The sequence below is a fragment of the Triticum urartu genome, chromosome 3A (genome assembly GCF_056163025.1).
Source record: "Triticum urartu cultivar PI428250 chromosome 3A, HENAU_Tu73, whole genome shotgun sequence".
NCBI classification, from domain to species: domain Eukaryota; kingdom Viridiplantae; phylum Streptophyta; class Magnoliopsida; order Poales; family Poaceae; genus Triticum; species Triticum urartu.
Window position 1 is genome coordinate 294,645,186 of NC_141875.1, and position 12,353 is coordinate 294,657,538.

At 54.4% G+C, this 12,353-nt stretch overlaps 1 protein-coding gene across 1 annotated transcript; it reads left to right on the forward strand.

Moving 5' to 3' along the window:
• Positions 1–7,863: 7,863 nt before the first annotated feature.
• On the forward strand, positions 7,864–8,358 carry LOC147979493 (uncharacterized). Its single transcript, XM_087515239.1, has 2 exons — positions 7,864–8,148; positions 8,233–8,358. The coding sequence occupies exons 1-2, from the start codon at positions 7,864–7,866 to the stop codon at positions 8,356–8,358; spliced, it is 411 nt and encodes a 136-aa protein (XP_087371365.1).
• Positions 8,359–12,353: the final 3,995 nt, after the last annotated feature.

Sequence of the window (12,353 nt, forward strand, 5' to 3'; positions counted from 1 at the left end):
AAATAGCCCACCCCCTACACCATAAATTGGTGGCTTCTCAGAGTTAGTGCACGGCCTTTGTCGTTTGAGAGCATCCAACCTCCGAAGCATTTGAGAGAGAGATCCTTGCGAGGAAAAAGCCCTAAACACCCAGAGCCAAAGAGTGTTAGGCATCACTGAAGTCTTTCTGTCTGCGTGACCTGAAGACTTGTTACACTTGAGAATTGTGAATCCTCTAGCCGGTTAGGCATCGCGTTTTGAGCATCCAAGAGTCATTGTAGATTGCCGATGAAGGAAGTCTGTGAAGGTTTGGAAGTCTACCCTGAAGACTTACTGGAGTGATTGCGCGAGGATTGGGTCTCCTTAGCTCAAGGGGAATAAGGTGAAGATGCGGTCTTCTGAGTTAAATCTCAGCCTCCCTAACCAAATGTACAGTTGTCACAGCAACTGGAACTGGTCTACCAAATCCTTGTCTTCGCCAAGCAACTGGTTCTATCCTTCACCTTCCTTTACTTTCTAGTTTATCTTCATGAAGTCATTGGTTGCCTATATGATCTGATTGACTTCACTGAGTGAAGACTTTTTACTATTTGGCTTCATGCTGTCTTCCATCCTGGTCCTTACTACCTAGTTGCTGATAGTCTTCGTGCTTTCACTTCATTGCAATCTTGACTATGGCTTGTCTAGTGTAGTCTAGCTTCCGCTGCGTATCATTAGGTTCATTTCTATTGTTTGTCTTCAAAGACATCGTGTTCTGAAGACTTTCATAAAAATCGCCTATTCACCCCCCTCTAGTCGATAACTAGCACTTTCAGTGCCTTCAAGTTTAGCTTCAAAACAATTGCCTTTCATAGGCCAGAGAGTACACCTCAGAATATGATAGACTATGCGTGGCAAGTACTTGAGGTCCCGAACAAAGAATTCCTTGGGATATTCGGCGTCATGGGGCAATGGCTTCATCATGCTCAGCATTTGGCTCATGTTGGGCTCTGGCTCCTGGAAAATGCTTTGCATCTCATTCTGATGAAGCTGACAACCAGGTTCATACAAGTCACCTAGAGTGGGCAAGGAAGTAAGCTCGGTGATATCTTGAGCTTTGGCTTCATGATGAACGTCACGTGTCATCCACTCAAGGATCCAAGTAATTGGATCCCTGTTGTAGCCTCGAATGTCTAATGTAGCATAGAACTGCAGTAGAAGCTCTTCATTCTAGTGCTCCTTGTTAGTCACAAATGGAAGAAGCTCAACATCCCTAAAGCAGTCAAGGGCCTCATGAAGGCATGGCAGCCCAGCAATAGCTTCACAATCAAGACGCTTATGAGGAAAAATGTGGTCCTAGTTGTACAAGATGCAAGAGTAGTAGCTTCACTGCTGATGGCTCCTGAACCTGTCAGAGAAGATTTAGGATTCTTGTAGGGGTTCTTGGCGCTGTCGAAGAAAGTGTTGTGTGCCCTGAAGATTTGGACATCAAAGGAGCCCGACGTAGTGTTGGGGAACGTAGTAATTCAAAAAAACTCCTATTATCACGCAAGATCTAACTAGGAGATGCATAGCAACGAGAGGGGAGAGTGTGTCCATGTACCCTCATAGACCGAAAGAAGAAGCATTTAGTAACGAGGTTGATGTAGTCGAACGTCTTCACGATCCAACCAATGCATGTACCGAACATACGGCACCTCCGTGTTGAGCACACGTTCAGCACGATGACGTCCCTCGAGCTCTTGATCCAGTAGAGGGTCGAGGGGTAGTACCATCAGCACAACGGCATGGTGACAGTGTTGGTGATGTGATCCACGTAAGGCTTCGCCTAAGCACTATGACAATATGACCAAGGTGGTAAATTGTGGAGGGGCGCACCGCACACGGCTAAGACAATTGATGTTGTCTTTGAGGTGCCCTCTGCACATGTATACAAAGGAGGGGGGAGGAGGAGGCCGGCCAAGGGGGAGACACGCAAAGGGGGAGTCCTACTAAGACTCCAAACCTAGTAGGATTCGGCCCCCCGTTTCCTTCCAACGGAGAGGGGGAAAGGGGAAAGGAGGGAGAGGGAGAAGGAAAGAGGGGGGCCGCACCCCCTCCCCTTGTCCAATTTGGATTGGGGCAAGGGGGCACACCCCATCTCCTGTGGCGTGCCTCCTCTCCTCCAGTATGGCCCATTAGGCCCAATAACTTTCCCCGGGGGTTCCGGTAACCTCCTGGTACTCCGAAAAAATCCCCGATCATCTTCGGAACCATTCCGGTGTCCGTATATAACCTTCCAATATATCAATCTTTACCTTTCTACCATTTAGAGAATCCTCGTCATGTTCATGATCTCATCCAGGACTCCAAACAAACTTCGGTCACCAAAACACATAACTCATAATACAAATCGTCATCGAACGTTAAGCGTGCGGACCCTATGGGTTCGAGAACTATGTAGACATGACCGAGACACATCTCCGGTGAATAACCCATAGCGGAACCTGGATGTTCATATTGGCTCCTACATATTCTACGAATATCTTTATCTGTCAAACCGCATAACAACATACATCATTCCCTTTGTCATCGCTATGTTACTTGCCCGAGATTTGGTCGTCGGTATCATCATACCTAGTTCAATCTCGTTACATGCAAGTCTCTTTAATCATTCTGTAATGCATCATCTCATAACTAACTCATTAGTCACATTGCTTTCAAGGCTTATATTGATGTGCATTACCGAGACGGCCGAGAGATACCTCTTCGATACTCAGAGTGACAAATCCTAATATCGATCTATGCCAACTTAACAAACACCATCGGAGACACCTATAGAGCATCTTTACAATCACCCAGTTACGTTGTGACATTTGATAGCACACAAAGTGTTCCTCCGGTATTCGGGAGTTGCATAATCTCATAGTCAGAGGAACATGTATGAGTCATGAAGAAAGCAATAGCAATAAACTAAACGATCATTATGCTAAGCTAACGGATGGGTCCTGTCCATCACATAATTCTCCAATGACGTGATCCTGTTCATCAAATGACAACACATGTCTATGGTCAGGAAACTTAACCATGTTTGATTAACGAGCTAGTGAAGTAGAGGCATACTGGGGACACTCTGTTTGTCTATGTATTCACACATGTACTAAGTTTCCAGTTAATACAATTCTAGCATGAATAATAAACATTTATCATGATATAAGGAAATATAAATAAAAACTTTATTATTGCCTCTAGGGCATATTTCCTTCAGTCTCCCACTTGCACTAGAGTCTATAATCTAGATTACATAGTAATGATTCTAACACCCATGGAGTCTTGGTGTTGATCATGTTTTGCTCGTGAGAGAGGCTTAGTCAACGGATCTGCAACATTTAGATCCGTATGTATCTTCCAAATCTCTATTGTCGGCATTCTAGGACCGGGGTACCCAAACTTGCCTGCCTATGGCCCGTGGCGTGGCTGCATCAGCGGCCCTGTACGGCCCAGTTCTAGGAACAATGACTCAAGACCCTCGCGAGGGGCCAAGCCTCACGAGGAGGACGACACCAAGACCACCCTATGGGGCGGCCTCACTAGGGTGGCTTCCGAGGAGCGGAGATATCAAGGCAAGGTGCACCCCGCGAGGTTCACATGACGTGAGCCATGACGACCAAGGCCAGGCGAGCACCAGCGGGCGCACAGTACCAATTTCCTCTGTAGTGCGAAGGGGGCAAGAGCAGGCGCGGAGTCCTGAGGAATCAAGCAAAGGTTTCCATATCGATGCAACAAGACCAAGACCGCCAGGATAGTAGGAAGGAGGTCATCGTGGAGCCAACGGCAGCATCACCACCAAAGCGTTTTGCAGGGGAAGACTACTTTTGTTAGGATAGCTTGTACTAGTTGTCTCCCTTCAAATTTGGCCGTTGTGGGATCCCTTACCGCCTAACATTTGGGAAGAGGACCGAGACCACTATAAATAGGACTTAGCCACGACCATAGAGGAGGATCGGATCCATTCCATCCTAACCAGCTCATCGAGCTCAAGAACACCTCACCTCCCGAGGCTGTTCATCCATTGTACTAGTTCATCCTCAGCCCCTCGAGGCAATCCACCACAAAGCTGGAGTAGGGTATTACACCGCAAGGTGGCCCAAACCAGGAAAAATCTCTGTGTCCCTCGTTTTATGGGTTCGTTGAGTCTAGCTGTGGGATCGTTGGGCCGGCAGGTCGGGGAGTAGCAGTTCTTCGTATGAACCCCAGTGTTTGAACCTCTCAATGGTTTGTGCAGCCTTGAATCAGACATTTGGCGCGCCAGATAGGGGTGCGTCGAAGCTCCGTCTTTCCGTCCGCCCCACCCCTCCGCCCGCTTCGTCCCTTCGTCGGCTTCCATAGAAAACGCAACCCCACCGGCTAGATCGGCCAGCGTACGCGGAGGCGCCCAGGGTGCCCGAGCTTTCACCCCCGCCTTGCGGCAAGTGCGATGGCCGCCCAAGTTCAGGCCAGACTTGTCGCCCTGATATGACAGCACGGCGAACCTGGCAGTATTCCGCTAGGCATATGAGGAGGCCGTCTGGGCGGAGGGTGGCGATGACAAGGTCATGGCGAACTGGTTCCCCATGGCCCTCACTGGCGTACCAGGAGCTTCTGTGGCCTCCTGGGAGGAGTTGGGAGGCCTCTTCATCGCCCACTTCACAGCGCCCTCACCCCACACCGTCGTAGCCCTCCTCGGTGGTTCTCAGGCGCCTCCCTCAGACCGCCATATCAAGCAGTTCTTTCGTCAAGCAGGTGCCGCATGCGTGCGACAGGGAGCTCCTCCGGGGTGGGCGGCACCTGAGGCCGACCTCACCTTCGACTCGAAATACCACCTAATGACCACCGCAGGTGCGGGCGCGCTCCCAATGCTCTGCACCCCCACCATCTATAATGTTGCACTAACCAAGACCCTCATTGACGGTGAGGCCGGGCTCAACATGCTTTCCGTGGAAGCTTTTGGCGTGCTCCATGTGTCACATGGCCGGCTCTGCCCCAGCAAGCCGTTCTCCAGGGTCGTCGACGGCTCCACGAGCCCTGTGGGACAAATCTGCCTCCCCATCACCTTCGGTACCCGCGAAAACTACCGCACCGAGCTCATCGACATTGAAATCGCCCGTATCGGCCTCCCATACAATGCCATCCTCGGGTACCCGGCCTTACCCAAGTTCATGGTAGTGACCCACCCCTCTTACAACCTCATGAAGATGCCACGGAGAAGCACCGTCCTCACTATGGCCGGGGACACCAAGGAAGGACTGGTGGCTCTCAAGCTCGCCTTCAGGGCCACGGCTGTCATGCGGCCGGAGGCAGGAGAAGAAGCAAAGCCCCGGGGGCTGCTCCAGCAAGGGTCGGTCGAGACAAAGCAGGTGTCGGTCGACCAAGATGGGGCATCAGGAGCCACCTTCACCATAGGCGCCAACCTCTCCCCGGACCAAGAAAAGGCGTTGGTCGATTTCCTGCACTCGAACAAGGAGGTGTTGGCATGGGAGCCCAAGGACCTGGCCGGAGTCCCAAGGTGGGTAATTGACCATCACATCAATGTATGCCCCAATGTACGCCTGGTGAAGGAGAAGGCACGGCGGCAGTCCATAGAGAAGCAGTCGTTCATTGTCCAAGAAATCCGCAAGCTACTAGATGTTGGCATCATTCATGAGGTGCGATACCCGGAATGGCTGGCGAACCCTGTCGTGGTCCCTAAGAAAGGCGGGAAGGAATGCAGGTGCGTCGACTTCACCAACCTCAACAAGGCATGCCCTCAAGACCCCTTCCCGCGACCGCGCATCGACCAGATTGTCGACTCCACTGCCGAATGCGACATGTTCTGCTTCCTGGACGAATTCTCAGGGTATCACCAAATCAAGATGGCAGTGCAAGATGTCGAAAAGACGGCCTTCCTAACCCTGTACGGGGTGTACTGCTACACCTGCATGCCCTTTGGGCTGTGCAATGCTGGGGCAACCTTACAGCGGCTCATGCATATCACCCTCGGCCAGCGGCTTGGGAGAAACGTTGAGGCCTATGTCGACGATATAGTGGTGAAATATTGGGAGGCAAGGACTATCATTCAGGACTTCGAGGAGATGTTCGCCAGCCTGCACAGGGTGGACCTGCGCCTCAACCCGGAGAAATGCATGTTCGGCGTCCCCTCCGGCAAGTTGTTGGGCTTTCTGGTATCACATAGGGGGATCGAGGCAAACCCGGAGAAGGTCAAGGCGATGGAAAGGATGAGCCCGCCGCAGACCCTCAAGGAGATAGAGAAGCTGGCGGGCTGCGTGACCACGATAGGACGCTTCATCCCCAAGCTGGGGGAGTGCACCCTCTTGTTCTTTAAGTTGATGAAGAAGAAGGGGCCATTTGAGTGGACTCCGGAGGCCGATTCTACATTCCAAGATCTCAAGAGATACCTCACCAGCTTGCCAGTGATGGTGGCGCCGCACCCACTCGAGCCTTTGGTGCTCTACCTGGCCGCAACGCTGCATTGAGCTAGCACGGCCCTGGTCGCCATCAGGTAGGAGCACCAGTCCAGGGGCCCGCCACACGACTCCGAGCACTCGGTCAAGACGGCGCATCCTCAAGGCGACAGTCCGGAGGTCTTGGCTGCGCCAGGAGGCGACCAAGCTCCTGAGGTTCGCCAGCCTCAGGAGGTGTCTCAGTCATAGGAGGTCTTGTCCTGTGCCGATGATCCTGCCCACATCGAGCACCCGGTGTACTTCGTTAGCACGGTATTGTGGGATGCGCGAGCACGCTACCCAATGCCGCAAAAGCTCTTGCTCACGCTGCTCGTCGCCTCGCGAAAGCTGCGCCACTACTTCCAAGGACACCCAATCAAGGTCATTTCGGCCTACCCAGTGGAGAGGGTACTCCAGAGCCCCAACGCCGCAGGTAGGGTTGCCGAATGGAACATCGAACTGCAGGCATTTCAGCTGGAGTTCAGCACCACCAGGGTCATCAAGGGGGCTGCGCTCTCCGACTTCATAGTAGAGTGGACCAATGCCCCGGGACCAGAGGCAGGCGAGGACCGGACGCTCTCACCAGGGGATGAAGCATTGGATGGCTGGGTCATGTACTTCGACATCGCCTTCGCACATAGGGCGTGAGGGCTGGAGCCGTGCTCATTTCGCCTACTCAAGACAAGCTCTATGACGCAGTGCAACTCTGCTTCCAACACGGCGAAAAGGTCTGCAACAAGATCGTAGAGTACAAAGGCTTGATTGCTGGCCTCAAGGCCGCGGCCGCTTTGGGCGTGAAGCGCCTCACCATCAAGCGCGACTCTCAGCTCCTCGTCAACTTGTCCAACAAAGTGTACGAGCCAAAGGATGAACACATGGAGGCATACCTGGCGGAGGTACGCAAGATGGAGAAGCAATTTCTGGGCCTGGAGCTGCAGCACGTGCCCCGCGACACGAACAAGGAAGCCGACGATATCACCAATAGGGTGTCCAGGTGCCAGCCTCAGGAGCCCGGTGTTTTCTAAGAACGGCTCTTCAAGACCTCAGCAGCCCCTCCTATTGCGGAGCCAGCATTGCCTCAGGAGGAGCTCCCCCCAGCACCAGCCTCGTGAGCCCCAGCCTGTCGCCAAACTTTGGGAGCGCACTTGCTCCTTGCGCTCGAGCCTTAGGAGGGTTCTAGACCAAAGAATTCAAGGCATACCTGCTTCAGGGGACCCTGCCGAAGAAATAAGAAGACGCCGAATGCATAGGTCGGCAGGCCACAGCCTACTGCATTCAGGATGGTGAGCTTTAGCGAAAACGACCAAACGATGTTTCCTTGCGATGCATCTCTAGGGAACAGGGGCATGAGCTGTTAGCCGACATACACGGAGGAGACTGCAGGCATCATTCATCATCGCACGCCCTCGTGGGCAAGGCATCCCGCAGCGGATTCTACTGGCCCACGATGCTCACTGATGCGACCGAGCTGGTGAGATCATGTGAAGCCTGTCAGTTCCACGCCAAGGAAATCCATCAGTCTGGCCAGGGCCTCCAGACTATTCCACTCTCATGGCCATTTGCGATCTGGGGGCTGGACATCTTGGGTCCGTTCCCCCAAGAGCCTGAGGGCTATCGCTACCTCTACGTCGCCATCGACAAGTTTACCAAATGGGCGGAGGTGGAAGCAGTCCGCACCATCCTGGCCGGCTCGGCGTTCAAGTCCATCAAGGGCCTCATGAGCCGCTTCGAGGCCCCTAACCGCATCATCACTGATAACGGCTCGCAGTTCACTAGCAACCTCTTCAAAACATATTGTGCTAACCTTGGAACCCAGATATGCTACGCCTCAGTGGCCCACCCGAGGAGCAACGGCCAGGCTGAGCACGCCAACGTGGAGGTCCTGAGGGGGCTCAAGACAAGAACCTTCAAGAAGAAGGTCGAGGCCTGCCACAGGGGCTAGCTCGATGAGATCCAAACATGCTGTGGTCCGTCCGCACCATGGCGACCAAGCCGATCAGCGAAACTCCGTTCTTCCTCATCTATGGAGCTGAAGCAATTCTCCCACATGAGGTCAGGCATCACTCTGCATGGGTCTTGGCATTTGACGAGGCATGCCAGGACGCCGAGTGGGGGATGGACCTCGTGCTGGCGAAGGAACGCCGCCATCAAGCCTCGCTCTGAGCGGCAAGGTACCAGCAGACGCTGCGGCGGTACCACTGCCGCAACGTCCGCTCCAGGACGCTCGAGGTGGGAGATCTCGTCCTACGGCGGGTGCTCTCCAGGGAAGGGCTGCATAAGCTCTCACCCATGTGGGAGGGCCCATTTTTATGGTCACTCGCGTCTCCAGGCTTGATGCCACGCACCTGGAGACGCAGGACGGGATCCCCATCCAGAATGCCTAGAACATCCAGCACCTCCGGAAGTTCTACCCATGAAGCAAGGCCCTGTGCCTCTGAAGGTCTCCGCTCATGACACTCTCATGTAATAATGAGTGGGGTTATACACGCCCCGGAGACTCCAAAGTGTTGCCCTCCGGCCACGGGGGCTCCCTCCCACGTCCTAGTGGCAGCACTTAGCTCCGCGCTAGTGGGAAGACTAGACTAGGTGCCGGACGCGGCCGTTCATTTGCTTTCTGTATCTAGTTTGCAAACTTTTAATGAATTTGGAGTTCACATGCTTTCAGTTGCCTGACCGAATTCCCCCTCCATTTTCTCTTCTTGCGTTTTTGTCCTGGTTCTGGAGGAGCGACAGTTGCCCGTCGCTCCTTCTCGCGCGTCTCACGCACGGGGGCCGAGCAGGTGTGTGCGTGTGACGGGCTCTCCCCGCGCAACAAACACACTTCGCCGTAGCCCAGCTCCTTCGGAGCTCCTGTTTTTTCTATCCTCGCGAGACGCCCTCGAGCAAGATCGTGATCTACGCACCCTCTTGATGTCCATGGCCCCGGGTATTGTGACGCGATGCACTAAGCCACGATGGGCTCACGCCCGAGGGCTCACGCAATGAAGAATAGGACACCCGGCAGAGCTTTCTAACAACTCCACAGCCTCGTGACACCCCCTGACGTCGAAGACTCTCGAGCCGACCGCAAGAAGGGCCGCACCAGATAGTGGGACGCGCGCGCCCTCACGGGGAGGGGAGCTACCGCAAGCGCATCAAGCTAAATATCCTACCGTATGCATCGGAGCAATAAACATAACATAGTAGCATAAATACCATAGTCCATTACACGCCCCCACAGGGCCCCATGCTTGTTTTTCTAAAATGCAGGATGAAAAGGAAGGATAAACAAAAGCGGCACGCACAGCCGCGACAGCACATGAGGGTTGGCTCCAAGGCCCCACCCGAACTCAGCCATAGCCCTCCCCGTGCTTTACCTGAGCGCGGCGGGATGACCCGCCGCCATCTTCGAAGCGAGCCCGGCGGAGAGGCGGCTGGTGCTCTCCGTCGAGGAGGAGCTGCCACCACTGGACGAGCCATGGCCGTCGCCAAGGGCAAGCTCTCCTTCCGCGTCGTCGTGGCCCTCGTCAAGGCCGAGCCCACCGTCGCCGTCGCTGTCGTGGGGGCAGCACCCTGCGCGGCGACCATCTTCCCCAAACACCCTCATGTAGAGGGTCGCGACGCCGTCATACTTAAAGTGGAGGGTGCACCTCCTGCCCAGGTCGCGCGCGCGGGCGAACGTCTGCCAACCGTGGGCCAGAACTGCGTTGCCCGTAGCAAAAACCTCCACTGCGGCCCCTGAGGCCATGCTGCAGCAGCCGTCGGCTGGCAACCAGAAGCCGTCGAAGTCCATGGCCGGCAGCTCACCGGCGAAGGAGTGCGACAGCTGGAGCTAGGCACGACCCGGCCTCTCTGACCACACGACGAACTCCGGGTGCACTTTCGCTGAATGGAAGCGCGGACGAGGATGCTGGGCGAGCACGTCGCGCCCCCCATGGCGCAAGGACTGCCTCACCTCGACTGGCCCCCGCCACGAGAGGAGGCACCACTTCGGCCGCCGTGGACGACACTGGTCCCCGAAGGAGTACGCCCGCGCCCCCGAGGGGCCACAACAGGAGTCGCGGGGTGCTTGCGGGGGAGGCCCCACCCCCTCTTGGGCGTCGGCGAGCCAGGCCCCTCCCGGCGAGCCTTCCCCTTCTCCGCGGTTGAGAACCTCTTCATTGGCGCCATGGGAGTTGCGACAAGACGGCAGGGACCAAGAGGAAGAAGAAGGAGCGGACTGCGAGAAGACAGAGATGAGCGAGGGGGGCTCCGCCCCTTCCCTCATTTATAGCTAGGGGAGGCCGACCGCCGGTCACAATGATCGCACGTAATGATGATTTTGCTCTGCATGCAGCAGCGTCTCGTCAAGTCGGACGGTTGCCGAGGCAGTGTGGGGAAGCGGAGGCACCCATGTCCCATCAATCGCCACGCGTTGACCAAGGCCGCAGGCGGTTGGGGCCCGCGGTGCTCTGCACTTGCCCTTTAGCTTCACCCCGAAGCCCAATTTGAGTGCGCCTTGGGCCCGGGGGTTACTGTCGGTGATCTGGGACCGAGGGTACCCAGACTTGCCTGCCTGTGGCTCGTGGCGTGGCTCCATCAGCGCCCATGTACGGCCCGGTTCCAGCAACAATGACTCAAGACCCTCGCAAGTGGCCAAGCCTCACGAGGTGGATGACACCAAGACCTCCCTGGGGGGCGACCTCACTAGGCTGGCTCCCGAGGAGGGGAGATATCAAGGCAAGGTGCACCTCGCGAGGTTCACATGACATGAGCCATGACGACCAAGGCCAGGCGGTCACTAGCGGGCGTAGTGTACCAATTTCCTCTTTAGTGCTAAGGGGGCAAGCGCAGGCGCGGAATCTCGAGGAATCAAGCAAAGGTTTCCATATCGGTGCAACAAGACCAAGACCGCCAGGACAGTAGGACGGAGGTCATCGCGGAGCGCACGATAGCGTCACCATCAGAGCCTTTTGTAGGCGAAGACAACTTTTGTGAGGATAGCTTGTACTAGTTGTCTCCCTTCTAATTTGGCCATTGTGGGATCCGTTCCCGCCTAACAATTGCGAAGAGGAATGAGGCCACTATAAATAGGACTTAGCCACCACCATAGAGGAGGATTGGATCCATTCCACCCTGACCAGCTCACCAGCTCATCGAGCTCAAGAACACCTCACCTACCGAGGCTGTTCATCCATTGTACTAGTTCATCCTTAGCCCCTCGAGGCAATCCACCACAATGTTGGAGTAGGGTATTACACCGCAAGGTGGCCCGAACCAGGATAAATCTCTGGGTCCATCGTTCTTTGGGTTCATTGAGTCAAGTTATGGGATCATTGGGCCGGCAGGTTGAGGAGTAGGAGTTCTTCATACGCAACCCAGTGTTCGAACCTCTCAAGTGTCTGTGGATCCCTGAATCCAACATCTATGTCTCCCTCCTTGACTTGATCGTGGATGGAATTGAAGCGTCTCTTGATGTGTTTGGTTCTCTTGTGAAATTTGGATTCCTTCGCTAAGGAAATTGCTCCAGTATTGTCACAAAAGATTTTCATTAGACCTGATGCACTAGGTATTACACCTAGATCAGATATGAACCACTTCATCCAGACTCCTTCATTTGATGCTTCCGAAGCAGCTATGTACTCTGCTTCACATGTAGATCCCGCCACGACGCGTTGCTTGGAACTGCACCAACTTACAGCTCCACCATTCCACATAAATACATACCCAGTTTGTGACTTAGAGTCACCCAGATCAGTGTCAAAGCTTGCATCGACATAACCATTTACGACGAGCTCTTTGTCACCTCCATAAACGAGAAACATATCCTTAGTCCTTTTCAGGTATTTCAGGATGTTTTTAACCGCCGTCCAATGATCCACTCCTCGATTACTTTGGTACCTCCCTACTAAACTTATGGCAAGGCACATCATCAGGTCTGGTACACAGCATTGCAGACATGATAGAACCTATGGCTGA

Excerpts from the sequence above, each read along its gene's own strand:
- LOC147979493 (XM_087515239.1), top strand. The coding sequence starts at position 7,864 with ATGCTCACTGATGCGACCGAGCTGGTGAGATCATGTGAAGCCTGTCAG. Across the intron at positions 8,149-8,232 it reads GCCTCATGAGCCGCTTCGAG|ATATGCTACGCCTCAGTGGC; the intron begins GCCCCTAACCGC and ends CTTGGAACCCAG.